General features: G+C 40.6%; 1 protein-coding gene across 1 annotated transcript in view; it reads left to right on the forward strand.

Annotated features, from left to right (window-relative positions):
• LOC117382276 (homeobox protein Meis1) overlaps positions 1-13,513 on the forward strand; it is a 79,609-nt gene extending 66,096 nt beyond the window's left edge. The window contains exons 10-12 of the mRNA XM_055227049.1: positions 10,988-11,050; positions 12,833-12,918; positions 13,416-13,513. Coding sequence (XP_055083024.1) covers positions 10,988-11,050; positions 12,833-12,918; positions 13,416-13,474 — 208 coding nt within the window. The 3' untranslated portion in view covers positions 13,475-13,513. The remainder of the gene's footprint in view (positions 1-10,987; positions 11,051-12,832; positions 12,919-13,415) is intronic.
• Positions 13,514-14,288: the final 775 nt, after the last annotated feature.

Consider the following 14,288-nt stretch of genomic DNA (forward strand, 5'->3'; position numbering starts at 1 on the left):
GAGCACGTTCGACAAATATATGAAGACGTAGGATCTGTTTGGTCATTTTGGGCAGTTTTTCCACCTGTTTTTATGTTTTTAGCGTGTTCTGTAGTGTCCTTGGGTCTTTTGAAAGGCGCTTGTTGCTAGTAAACGTTTATATTCTTCAAATTAGCTAAATCAGTGTTGAAACATATTGGTTGTCTTGCAGAAAAACTGTTTATATGGTTCTTGAAGATATTTTAAAATCATATATTGTTGACTTTTTGAAATATACTGCGTAATACTGCCTAACCATGGAGGATGAAGTACTTCACAGTTTTGTTACTTAAGTAAAAGTACAGATACAGAAGTAAAACGTATCTCCTCCAAAAAAAAAATCTCCTCAAGTAAAAATATTTAAGTACTTGTTTATGAATGTACTTCAAGAGTAAAAACTAAAAGTATTAATTCAGTTGTTGAAGTGTTAAATGTAGTGATATAGATTAAAAATTATGCACATTTTGGTCACAATACGAATCTATTTCTCAATTTTTCTTTGAATTTTGTGTGTTGATTTTTGGTTTCTCAAAGGCAAAGCTTGAACTTGAAAACTTTAGTCAGGATTTTACTACGAACGTGGTAAAAATAACCCTTCAAATCATACGAAAAGTACTTTTTACTTTTCAGTCCTGTTCAAAAATGTAGTGGAGCAGAAAGTACAGATACTGCTCTCAAATGTACTGAAGTAAAAGTAAAAAGTACCCACTGTAAAACGTACTTAAATAAAGTCCAGATACCTAAATATTCTACTTAAGTACAGCACTTAACTACTTGTACTTTTTACCTTTTACCACTGCTGCCTAAGTCATTTTCTCAAAAAAAACACAATCTTATCAACAAATAACAGATCATTTTAGTATTTTCCCCCAAAATTTTGAAAAAATACTTGTACTATGAGACAAAATACCACTCTGATCTATCACTACACCATTTACACCGCTATGATTTTGAAATTACCCCATTTACTGTATTTTCTGGAGTATAAGTCGCACTTTTTTTGATAGTTTGGCCCGGGGTGCAACTTATACTCATACTTATACTGCAATTTATATGTGAAATATGTTTTTTTTGTTCATTATTACGCATTTTTTGGCTAGTGCGACTTATACTCAGATGCAATTTATATGTGAAATATGTTTTTTTGTTCATTATTATGCATTTTTGGCTGGTGTGTCTTATACTTTGATGCAATTTATATGTGAAATAGATGTTTTTTCTTCATTATTATGCATTTTTGGCTGGTACGACTTATCTATTTCACATATAAATTGCATCAAAGTATGTTTTTTCTTCATTATTATGCATTTTTGGCTGGTACGACTTATACTTTGATGCAATTTATATGTGAAATAGATGTTTTTTCTTCATTATTATGCATTTTTGGCTGCCGCGACTTATACTCCAGTGCGACTTATACTCCAGAAAATATTGGACAGTCCATAAATACCACAGTTTTTGTTTATTGTTTATTTAGCGTAAAGAAAAGGCTCATTTGACGGCGTTTGTGCGTCCCTGGCTCCTGCCCTCACCTGTCAGAATGTGTTGAATTGTTTGCCTTTATGTGTAAAGCGTGTAGTCTGTATGTTTGCATGTCGACTCGCGCAGACCGCCACACTTAATTCACAGGTAGCTTATAGGGGCTGTGTTTTATCCCACAGAGATTTAGAGGGGGACATGTAGAGGCTGTTTGATATTTCTCCGAGCCTCCGGGGAAAAGCGTGTGAATGGGGGTTAAAAGGGACGAGGCAGGATGTGTGGATGGATTAGACGGACTGCGCCGCGCCACTCGCTTTGCTTGTTGTTTTCTCTTCAGATTCCGCATTGGTAAAATTATTTCCTCCAGCGATGTTCTGAAATATGCTTTTTGCTCGTTGTGAAATTGACAACACATCAAAGTATATTCATTAGTTAACGCAAACCTGTTCTGCAAAATGGGCTTTTCGCAGATTTACCCGTGTTATAGTTGTTTTTTTCCTTCTCGTTTACTCTGTCGGAGTTGTTTTTGGAGTGATTTGCGCATGTTTAATCGCTTATATTCAAGACGCTTACTTCGTTGTCCAGTTTAATTTCCGTAATCGGTGATAGACGTACGATTCAGCAGCGTCGCGTCGTCATTTGGTACGAAAAAAAAGACGTTTATGGTGACGTCAGCTCTCATTTGGCACCGCAGTTTTCTAACGTGGAACTCAGCGAACTTGTGTCTTTTATTAAGTCGATTTAATTGAATATTTTGCGATTTTTCCCCGGGTGTCATAGATTGTAACTATAGAACCACAAGCACAATTTGTCTGCTTTTGTACTGTATTTTCAGGATATAAGTCGCACTGGAGTATAAGTCGCACCAGCCAAAAAATGCATAATAATGAAGAAAAAAAACATAATTCACATATAAATCGCATCTGAGTATATTCACACCAGCTAAAAAATGCATAATAATGAGGAAAAAACATCTATTTCACTTATAAATTGCATCAAAGTATAAGTCGCACTAGCCAAAAAATGCGTAATAATGAACAAAAAAAACATATTTCACATATAAATTGCATCAAAGTATAAGTCGCACTAGCTAAAAAATGCATAGAAATGAACAAAAAACATCTATTTCACATATAAGTCGCATCTGAGAATAAGTCGCACCTCCGGCCAAACTACTGCGACTTATAATAGTAAACTTTTTTATACTTTGAATGACTTTGAATACAGCATTTGTTTTTATTGTAAACGTTAAGGTAATTAGCATTGGTTTGATGTAGTAATAGTTTCAGTACAAGTATCCATGGTAACAATAATTATTTTCAAATCTTTCCCACCAAACGCTGGATCGTTTTAATAATTGTGTTTATATGTTGCTCGTACGTGTTTAAGAGTGTCCCGGTGTTTGCTTATGGTAGATTTATACTCGCTGCATTAGCTGCGGTGAGCGTCGGTTATTGATACGGCCGCACTATGACAGCTTGATGATAAGGTGCAGATTCCGTGTGTCAGAATCTGAATGTCTCACAATGGCTTTAATTCACATTGATTGGCAGTTAAAGGGATGTGTGGTTAGGCAGTTGTTTTAAGTGCCTCTTATTTGGATGTGAGTATAAACCTCTGTTATGTAGTGATGAAATACAACTGTCACTGTGGATAATGACTGAGAATAGAGTCATGTGAAAGTACTACTACTACTACTACTATTACTACTACTACTACTACTGCTGCTACTGCTACTACTACTACTACCTCTTATTTGGATGTGAGTATGTGTAGTGATGAAATACAACTGTCACTGTGGATAATGACTCTGAGAATAGAGTCATGTGAAAGTACTACTACTACTACTACTATTACTACTACTGCTACTACTACTGCTGCTGCTGCTACTACTACTACTACTACTACTACTACTACCTCTTATTTGGATGTGAGTATATGTAGTGATGAAATACAACTGTCACTGTGGATAATGACTGAGAATAGAGTCATGTGAAAGTACTACTACTACTACTACTACTACTACTACTACTATTACTATTACTACTACTACTACTGCTACTACTACTACTGCTACTACTATTATACTACTACTACTACTATTACTACTAGCTTATCCCACTACTACTGCTACAACTACCACTGCAACTGCTACTACCACTACTACTTCTACTACTACAACAACTACAAATACTAATACTAATACTACTAACCTATACCACCACTACTACTACAACTGCTAATGCTACTACTACTGCTACTACTTCCACTGGCCTATACTACTACTGCTTCTGCTATTGCTACTACCACCACTACTACCTCTTCAACTACTACCCTATACTACTAGTACTAGCCTATACCACTACTACTACTACTACTACTACTGTTACTGCTACTGCTACTACTGCTTCTGCTATTGCTACTACGACCAGTACTACTACTACTGCTACTACTATCCTATACTACTAATACTACTACTACTAATACTACTGCTACTGCTACTACTACTACTACTACTACAATTACTACCACTATTACCCCCCTATGCTATTACTACTACTACTGCTAAAACCACCATTATTATTACTACTATTACTACTACCTTTCCTACTACTACTTCTTCTACTACTTCTACTACTACTTCTACTACTTCTACTACTACTACTTCTACTGTGCTGCTGTTAGTCCTGACAGTACGCGTCCACGTGACGGCCCAGAGCACTTGAATCCTGTCTCTTTTAGCACCTCTGTCACATTGCAGTACTGTGTGTACTTGCATTCCAGTGTGACTCATATTACTAATATAATATATTGGCTCTGTGTATGTGCCACCGAAATGGAGACGCACATGAATTTAAAATCAACGAGCTCTCGGAGTAACCTTTTGTATATCCAATCTGCATCTTTCCACTGCTCGTTATTAAATTATCCCCTAATTGGTCACGCAACAAAGGCAGCTGATGAAAAAGACAATTTCTTGCTTTTAATTGGGCATTTCACGTGTGCTTGGTGTACACCTGTGTGCGCCTCTCTCGCTCTAGGGCAGTGTGTGTGTGTGTGTGTGTGTGTGCGTCTTGGGTGTAATGAGAATGGGACATTAGCGAGGGCTTGGCAGACTGCGTCGCAATCAGTTCCACTCTTTCTAGTGAAGGAGGAGGAGAGGAGCTATGGGCGATTACTCCAGACACATCACGACGATAAACCGGCAAAACAAAGAATGAAATCAAAAACAAGTCACATCCTTAAAGGTTCTGTATCACGCAAAAGTGACTGTCGTGAGATTTGAGCCGTGTTGTGATGCTGTTAGCTTCTCAAAAACATATCTGGAGTTGTGTTTTGTTGTTTGAGGAATCCTTTATTATTAGTCTGTTTACATCTTCAACGCTCAAAATGCTCGTTCCACCTCGTGACATCATGACGTTAACACCTCCTTTTTACCTTTAATTCAGTAGAGATTTGCAATTCCAGGGCTGAAATAATCCAAATTATTCTAGAAATGAAGGTGTGTGGAGTTTAAAAACACAGTAGAACACTTCCTGTATTACCACACGATGACATCACAAGGTGGAACAGAGTGTTTTCTGTTTTTAGAGAAGAACTCAGAAGTCATGAAGTGGTAGTTTTCAAGTTAACAGCTACATTTGACCTTTTGTTCACCAGAAATTCCAGATTCCAGGGCTGAAATGATCCATGTACGTACAATTCCTGTATCACCACATGATGACATCACAAGGTGGAACAGAGTATTTTCACTTTGAGGGAAGAACTCAGCTTAAATATGCAGGATTTGTGTGTTAAACATGTGTGAATGAAACAAAAAAAACACAACTCCAGGTCTGTTTGCGATGAGGAAACGACATTATAACAGATCATAAAATAGCGTAATATGGGCCCTTTAAAATATCACGTCATATTGTCTTGAATTAGTGTTTCCATAGCAATTAACAATATAAATGGCCGTTTTGAATGGTGAAAAGTCCTAAAAACATTGAACTTCCTGTTAAGTGAGAATCCCATTCATTTCAATGGAGGATTTGAGAAACGTTTCACCTCAAAAATCTTTAAAACGTTTTATTTTCATGTGACCAACGAGTCGTCGAACTTATTTACTGTCGAGATCAACAGTAAAACAGTAAAGTCCGATGACGATGGCGGCGCCCACGGCAACTTCCGGAAAAAGGTGAATAACGGGCCTGAAACTCAAGAGAGAAATGAATGAGAAAACACGGTTAGCTAGCAGCACCTCATTTACACGACCGTTAGCTTAAACAACAAACTCTTTAACAAATGAATATTGCTGGCTCCAAAAGGATTTATTTGAGCTCTTTTAAGCTTTTATTTTTTTTACTTTTCTCATACTATTTTACCACTACTGATGTGTCGCCAAAATAGCCCCTCCATTGTTGCGCGGAGCCGAGCTGAATAGTGGCGCTCATTGTGTTGTGATGAGAGGCAGGGGAATGAACAGGCTATAAACACTGGCCCTATAGCACCCAGGGGTCGCCCAAAGGTGAAGCCCCGCTCCCTCTAATGGCGCTCTCTGCCTCTCTCTGTGTCTCTCTGGCTCCCTCTGGCTCTCTCTGTGTCTCTCTGGCTCCCTCTGGCTCCCTCTGGCTCTCTCTGTGTCTCTTTGGCTCCCTCTGGCTCTCTCTGTGTCTCTCTGGCTCTCTCCAGCTCTCTCTGCGTCTCTCTGGTTTTCTCTGACTCTCTCTCTCTGGCTCTCTCTGGCTATCCCTGGCTCTCTCTGGCTCTCTCTGGCTCTCTTGTTGCCTGTCTCTGGCTCTCTCCAGCTTTCTCTCTGGCTATCTTTCTGACTCTCTCTGTGTCTCTATGGCTCTCTCTGGCTCTCTCTGCCTCTCTATGTGTCTCTCTCTGGCTCTCTCTGGCTCATTCCCTGCCTCTCTCTGGCTGTCTCTGCCTCTCTCTATCTCTTTCTGGCTCTCTCTGGCTCTCTCTTCATCTCTGTTTGCATCTCACTGGCTCTTTATGGCTCTCTCTGGCTCTCTCTTCCTCTCTCTAACTCTCTCTGCCTCTCTCCGGCTCTCTTTCTGCCTCTCTCTGGCTCTTGATGCCGCTCTCCGGCTCTCTTTCTGCCTCTCTCTGGCTTTTTCTGGCTCTTTCCACCTCTCTCTGGCTCTCTCTACCTCTCTCTTCCTCTTTCTGACTCTCTCTGCCTCTCCCTGTCTCTCCCTGTCTCTCTTTTACTCTCTTTGCGTCTCACTGGCTCTTTATGGCACTCTCTACCTTTCTCTGGCTCTCTCTGACTCTCTCCACCCCTCTTTGGCTCATTTTCTGCCTCTCTCTGCCTCTCTCTGACTCTCTCTTCCTCTCTCCGGCTCTCTCCGACTCTCTCTTCCTCTCTCCGGCTCATTTTCTGACTCTCTCTTCCTCTCTCTTCCTCTCTCTTCCTCTCTCTTCCTCTCTCTTCCTCTCTCCGGCTCTCTCCGGCTCTCTCTGGCTCACTTGTGTCCTGTCGGGTCACTAGCGGTCACAGGGAGAGGGGCTGCCTGGCAGACTAGAGCCCGTTGGTCTGACTGGTCAGTGCTCGTCCCGGGCTGCTATTATGAAAGGCATTTTCTCTTTTGTTCTCGGCCCCATGGTGCATCTGGCGTCCGATATGGGGACAACGGGAACAGGAAGCCGGGACGGGCGAAGGGCCACGGGGTTAGGATTTTTGTACGTCTACATGCCACGTTTAATCATATAGAGAACCACTGGACGCTTTCTATGGGGCTTTATGAAAATGAAACTTAATCAGCCCAACCCAGATATTTTTCTACAATGTAATGTTTGTTTAATAACGAGTCCAGAAGCCCAAGTTTACTGGATATCTACTGCAAAATAAATAAAAAAACGTTTTATTTCATTTACACATGTTTGAGTGATCCTTGACTAAGTTCCAAACGCTCTGTTCCACCTTGTGATGTCATCAAGTGGTATAGTTTTCAAGTTAACAGCTGCATTGGGTCTTTTGTTCACTTGAAAATCTAAAATTCCAGCACTGAAATCATCCTTGTATGATTCTAGTGAAGATGCATGGAGTTTAAACGCCGTGAAGCACTTCCTGTATTACCACTTGATGACATCACAAGGTGGAAGTGGTAGTTTTCAAGTTAACAGCTACATTTAGTCTTTTTTTTCCACAAGAGATTGGCAATTCCAGGGCTGAAATTATCCATGTATAATTCTAGTGAAGATATATCGAATTTAAAAATGCCGTGAAGCACTTCCTGTATCACCACTCGATGACATCACAAGGTGGAAGTGGTAGTTTTCAAGCTAACAGCTACATTTGTTTTTTTGCTCACTAGAAAATCCAAATTCCAGGGCTGAAATTATCCATGTATAATTCTAGTGAAGATATATCGAATTTAAAAATGCCGTGAAGCACTTCCTGTATCACCGCTCGATGACATCACAAGGTGGAACGGCGTGTTTTACTGTTTGAAATATGCGGCGTTTGTGTTTTAAACTTGTACGAATGAAACAAAACACAACTCCAGGTCTGTTTTTGACGAGAAAACGACATCAAAACAGAAATCCGAAACCGGCGAACTATGGGCGCTTTAAGGTTCAAACGCAAGTCCATAAAAGGTAGTCAGCACGAGCAGAACTGTAGGTCAAAGGTCATGGCTGCCCTAGTGGTGACTTCATCCTTTTATCTAAAACTGTAGTAAGACATACTCAGAGCTGAAGCAAAAAAAAAAACAAAAAAAAAAGAGGACAGGAATGCTGAGCCCTTCATAACCTCCATCCCATCCATATCTCTGGTGCGGCCCAATAGAAGTGAGCGGAGCGGGGGAGGACAGCGCAGGGACGAGGGGGGGAGTCGCGAGCGGTGATAAAACTCCAGACGTTCTCTCATTTGATGGTGCACTGCCATGTCCAAGCATTCTTACATTCCTCTTTCGCTCCCCCTCTTTCAAATTCGTCATAAATTGTACACAAAATGGCGGAAATACAGTCAGATATATTTATTTCTGTTGTGACGGAAAAGGTTTCGGTTTTGACGGGACAATGGGAGTGAGTTATTTGTTCGTTGCCCAATCCGTAGCGTTAGCAAGTTCTCCGCAAGTTCAGCACTCCCGCATTTCCCACCTTTTCCCCTTTTAAACCCCTTTTCTTTTCTCCTTAAACGCTCTATTTTAGCCGGAGCGGTCCCACCATTGTCTCCCTTAAATTCGCCTAATGCTCCCCTCTTTTTTAGAGATGAAATGGAAGTGTCCGGTGAGCCAAACAGCAGGAACACATAAATCAAGTCAGAAGCCCCAAGAGGCCTCGCTCCTCAGGGTCATTACAGGTCAAAGGGTCATTTTACAAGGGGTGAGGGCCGAGTAAGGCCGGGGCGCGGGTTCTGCGAGGGGGTAAAGAAGAAGAAGACTGTGTGAATGGATGCAGGGGAGAAGGAGAATGCTCAGAGCTGAGGATTTTAATGTGAGTGAGTGTTTGTGTGAGCGCGCACGTTAATGGTCTAACTGTGGCTTTTTACGGGGGGTCACGGGGTAAAAGGGGTTGGGCCCGGGTACGTATGTAGCACGCAGCGGTCCTGTGAAAACACACACACGGCTATAGGGACCAAAATAAACCGCCGCCGTCTCGCACAAGCCGCTCACCTGTCCGTCTAAAAAGGATAAGATGTTTGAGCGTAACCTATGGCAACGACGAAACAATTTTAATAAATACAACGTAATAGTAAAGAATGAACAAAGAGTTAACTCATGTGAAGATCAAGGCTTAGTAACGATGTGATATGGAGGTTAGGGTGAATAGTTCGGTTTATTAAGAATGATTCAGGCTTAGTTCATTAAAACCCTAATGTGTTTGAGCGTAACCTATGACAACGACGAAAGAAATCGTGGTAACTCTTTATAATAACTACAGCTTAATAATAAAGATTGAACAAAGACTTAACTCATATGAAGATCAAGGTTTAGTACGATGTAATTTGGAGGTTTGAGTTACTAGTTCGGTTTATACAGAATGATTCAGGCTTATTTAATTAAAACCCTAACATTTTTTAGCGTAACCTATGGCAACGACAAAAGAAACTGTGGTATCGCTTTATAATAACAAAAACTTAATAGTAAAAAATGAACAAAGACTTAATTCATAATGGAACAAATAGTTTACAAAGATTCAGGTTTGGTAACGATGTAATTTGGAGGTTAGAGTTACTAATTAGGTTTATTAAGAATGATTCAGGCTTAGTTAATTAAAACCCTAACATGTTTGAGCGTAACCTATGGCAACGACGAAAGAAACTGTGGTATTACTTTATAATAAATACAACTTAATAGTAAAAAATGAACAAAGACTTAATTCATAACGGAACAAATAGTTTACAAAGATTCAGGTTTGGTAACGATGTAATTTGGAGGTTAGAGTTACTAATTAGGTTTATTAAGAATGATTCAGGTTTAGTTAATTAAAATATAACATGTTTGAGCATAACTCAGACACGGGCAAACTACGGCCCCGGGGCCACACACGGTCCTTGAGGCTTATTAATCCGGCCCACATGACAAAATTATATTAAAATAGGTAAAGTTTTTCTGCTGTTTATTTAACTGAAATTGAATACATTAATTATGAATTTAATTAATGTATTTGGAAAACAATTTTGCACATGTTACAGGCCAAATCTCTAATGTGATATATACTGTCAAATTTTAGACCTTATTGTGGACCGTGTGTCAAAAAGTTTGCCCAGCCCTGGCGTAACCTATGGCAACAACAAAAGAAATCATGGTAACTCTTTATAATAACAACAACTTAATACTAAAGAAGAAACAAAGACTTAATTCATAGTTTAGATTCAGGCTTAATTTGGAGGTTAGGGTTATTCGTTAAGGTATTAATTAAGTAAACCTGAATATTTTTTAATAAACCTAAGATGTTTGAGCGTAACCTATGGCAACAATAAATGAAACTGCGGCATCTCTTTACAATAACAACACCTCAAAAAGAAAAGAAAAAGAATGAACAAAGCCCTCATTCATAAAATATTATATGAAGAATGATTCAGTGATGATTTAGTAACAACATAATTTGGAGGTTAGCTTTACTAGTTTGCGTATATTAATTAAACAAACCTAAGGTGTTTGAGCGTAACCCATGGCGACAACAAAAGAAATACTTTAATTTACGTTTATAAGTGAACACATTTCGCAGCAAACTGGAACAAAGCGAGACGGCTCCACGTGTTCAAACAGAAAATCCCGTCTCACATCACATAAAGACCCCAGTATTTAGACCAGGCGTGACAAGTTTGCACAGGTCCGGCTCCTCTGCAGTTTGCAAGACAATAGTTATTAAGGTTGTAAAGATGCGACTTTCTCCGGAGTCTTTATGGGATTTAAACGCTCATGGTTGCTAAGCTAAAAAGTGTTTTACCTTCAGAATTTGGGTTGGCGTTGGTTTTGTTTTGTTTTTTGCTGCCAGAATTGTTCGTGCGTGTTGTGACTGTTGTGTTTCTTTTTTGTCGTTACAGGTTCATCAACGCCAGGAGGAGAATAGTCCAGCCTATGATCGACCAGTCAAACCGTGCAGGCAAGTCTCTTTTTATTCTGTATTTTCTAGGTCAGGTCAAATGGAGGTTAACGTGGAGAATACAGCAATAAAAGGCCGATAGGAGATTTAGGATTAGCGCTTGTTTTTGGCAGACGGGAGTGTTTGTTTACCTGCTTTACATGTTTTGTTTACTTCCTGTATCGTCCTCTGCGGCGTCACGCGATGGCGCAGGGACGTCTAGGCTGTTTTACTTTGTTTTGGTCGACAGTAGACGAAGCGTACGCCCCCTAGTGTCCGGGAGTTTTGTCCGGGAATCAGTCATATCCGACCGAACCACATCACGGACTGGAACGACGCTCGTTGGATCCATAAACGAGGTCCGACGAGCGTAAATCGTGACGAGGGAGCGTACACACACGGGATGCAGTTCTGGAGAAGGCGTTAGACAGTAGGGGGCGCTAGCTTCACTTCACTGACTGTCTAAGTAAAGCAGGCTACGAGACGGTTCAGAGGAAGGCTACAGGAAGTAACCGAAACATGTAAAGCAGGTAAACAAATGCTCCGTCTGACAAAAAGTCGCTGATTTTAAGTTTAAATCTGAATCCGCGTTTACGAAAGAAAGAGAGCACTTCATGTAGTTTATTAAGAAAGATTCAGGCAGTAACTACTTAATTAAAGGCTTAAAGGTGCTAATTAAAGCATCTAAGCCTGAATTAATGTTAATAAACTCTTTGTTCATTATTAGTTAAGTCTTTGGTAAGGCTTTATTGTGGCTAATTAAGTACAAACGTTCAATAGCTATAATAATACCGATGCCAAAACCCGTAATCCGCTTTGTAAAGTTAGTTTTAACCCTTTTCTCTCGTGAAAACATTAAAACCTGTCGCCTTTCAGCCTAGCTCGGACCAAAACATAAGGCGCATTTCTTTTTTTGGATGACCGTTGTTTGGCTTCTTGGCTCCAGACCTGTTTTTAACCCGACCCCTCCCACTCTCCCATTTGTGCCTGTTCGGGAGAGAGAGGCAGAGAGGGGAGTCCCCCGGTGCACGGCTCGGTTTGGACTGCTGTAAACTTTATTACCTGTAATAGGGGTCAAAGGTCAGGGTGGCATTAGGGGCGCAGTAAAGTTCAAAGGCATTCAGTGGGGCCAAGTTTTTGCTTTTGCTTGGCTGACCCGCATACACAGCCTCAATCGGAGGTAAGTGGATTTCTATGAGAGCAGAACAATGGACGCAGGCAAAACCAAGGAGCCCTCTCAGGTTTCACTTATCGTCGCTGCTCAGTTAAAAGCAGGATTTATTAGATTACACGCCCTCCGAGCCCAGTTATGAAGAAGGACTTATAGAAAGCAGCAGATTACTGGAAAACTGGTTTTGAGGAGCATTCGGCGCGATATTAATACTCGAATAATGTTTAGAAAATGGCCGATACCGGGGATTTTTGTTCGTATCCCAAGACTCACGTGCAAAATTGATGCGTTTTGATACGTCAGTTAGTATCAGTAGTTTGTTATCGACCCATTCGTCACTATTTTAGACTTGAGTGTGTGTTATAAGACTCAGTTCAGACTTCTCGGAGCTTCCTATTCTTATATTTCGCTGCATTTCAATGTGTCTGTGTCTATAGTGGGACTTATACTTCAGTCTCACTTCACTTTGACCCTAAAAGACAACAGAGGCCTCCATGTGCGTGCACCGGCCAACAGATGATCCCGCTTCGGCCACTGAGCCTTAATTAAAAGCACTAATTGACCACTCTGTTCCCTCCCTCCCAATCCCTCCGTCCCTCCCCTCCTGTCCTCCTCTCCTCCTCTCTCCACAGTAAGTCAAGGAGCTCCCTACAATCCAGATGGCCAGGCAATGGGGGGCTTCGTCATGGACGGCCAGCAGCACATGGGAATCAGACCACCTGGTATGGCTTTCTCTCTGCGTCGCTCAAAACTTCGCCTCATATCTTTTTTTTTTTTTGCTACGATCCTGTTTAATTATTAGCGGCTTTGTTTTTTAGCGCAGAGAGTTTCTTAGCCTTAATTCTAGCAGGTGTGTGCAGTCACATTACACAAGCTCCTTCAACCACTTACCACAGGCCTGGCCGCTCTCTCACGCAATCAGGTTTAATCCTTAAGTTTGTCCCTCTAAGCTGCTCTCCACCTCCTCTTCTATCCGCTGTTTTTAAGGATTCCCAAGTCCTATCTAACGCTCAAAGTCAGCAGGTTTGGATCACTTGCCAAGACGACTTAACCCCCACCTCACCCACTACACTGCACCACGCCTAATTCTGCAAGCTCTAAAACGCTGTTCCTTTGCTATGCTGTCTGTCAAGTCTCTCTGGTAGTTAGCCTGGTAGTGCGTTTGTGTTTGCGATTGTATTATCTATGTAAAGGTTAACGTTCGACTGTTTGGTTGCAGGTCCAATGGGCGGCATGGGGATGAATATGGGAATGGAAGGTCAGTGGCACTACATGTAGACCTATCCAAGTGCCAAGCATCGCAACACCAAGGGGGATGTAAGTACACACATCAAACACAGGTTTACGGTTAAGAAATGCAGGACGTTTGTGTATTATGTTATATTTAGTGCAAGTTTTTATACACTAAAGGTCCTATATTATGCAAAAATGGACTTTTGTGAGCTTTAAACCGTGTTAAAATATGATTACCTCCACAAAAACATACCTAGACTTGTGTTTTGTTTCATTCAGACATGTTCGGAGATGTAGACGCACTAAAAATCAGAATTACGTAAAGCTCAAAATGCTCAGTTCCACCTCGTGATGTCATGAAGTGGTAGTTTTCAATTTCGCAGCTATGTTTTAGCTTTTTGTTCTGTAGTCACTGCCAAATCCAGGGCTGAAATGATCTAACTTACTCTAGTGAAGGTGTATGGAGTTTTAAACATACGCTGGGGCACTTCTGGTGTTACTACATGATGACATCACAAGGTGGAACGCAGTGTTTTCTGTTTGAGAGAAGAACTCGGCCTAAAAATGCAGGGTTTGTGTGTGAAATGTGTGAAACAAAGCACAACTCCAGGTCTGTTTGTGATGAGGAAACAACATTATAAATAAAATACATCAGAAAATAGTGTAAAATAAGCGCTTTAATAACAAACCAGGAAATTCCACAAGTATTAGAGCTAGCGATCTGGTTAAAAATAGTGGTGAAAACAGTCTATGCAGAGCCACAAAAAGCAGAAGATGAGTTTAGTGTTTTTATTAAATATTTGCATTATATAAGAGACATTATTGTACATTGTAAAAACTCCCGTCATGTCGTTTTTTA

The sequence above is a fragment of the Periophthalmus magnuspinnatus genome, chromosome 15 (genome assembly GCF_009829125.3).
Source record: "Periophthalmus magnuspinnatus isolate fPerMag1 chromosome 15, fPerMag1.2.pri, whole genome shotgun sequence".
Lineage (NCBI taxonomy): Eukaryota > Metazoa > Chordata > Actinopteri > Gobiiformes > Gobiidae > Periophthalmus > Periophthalmus magnuspinnatus.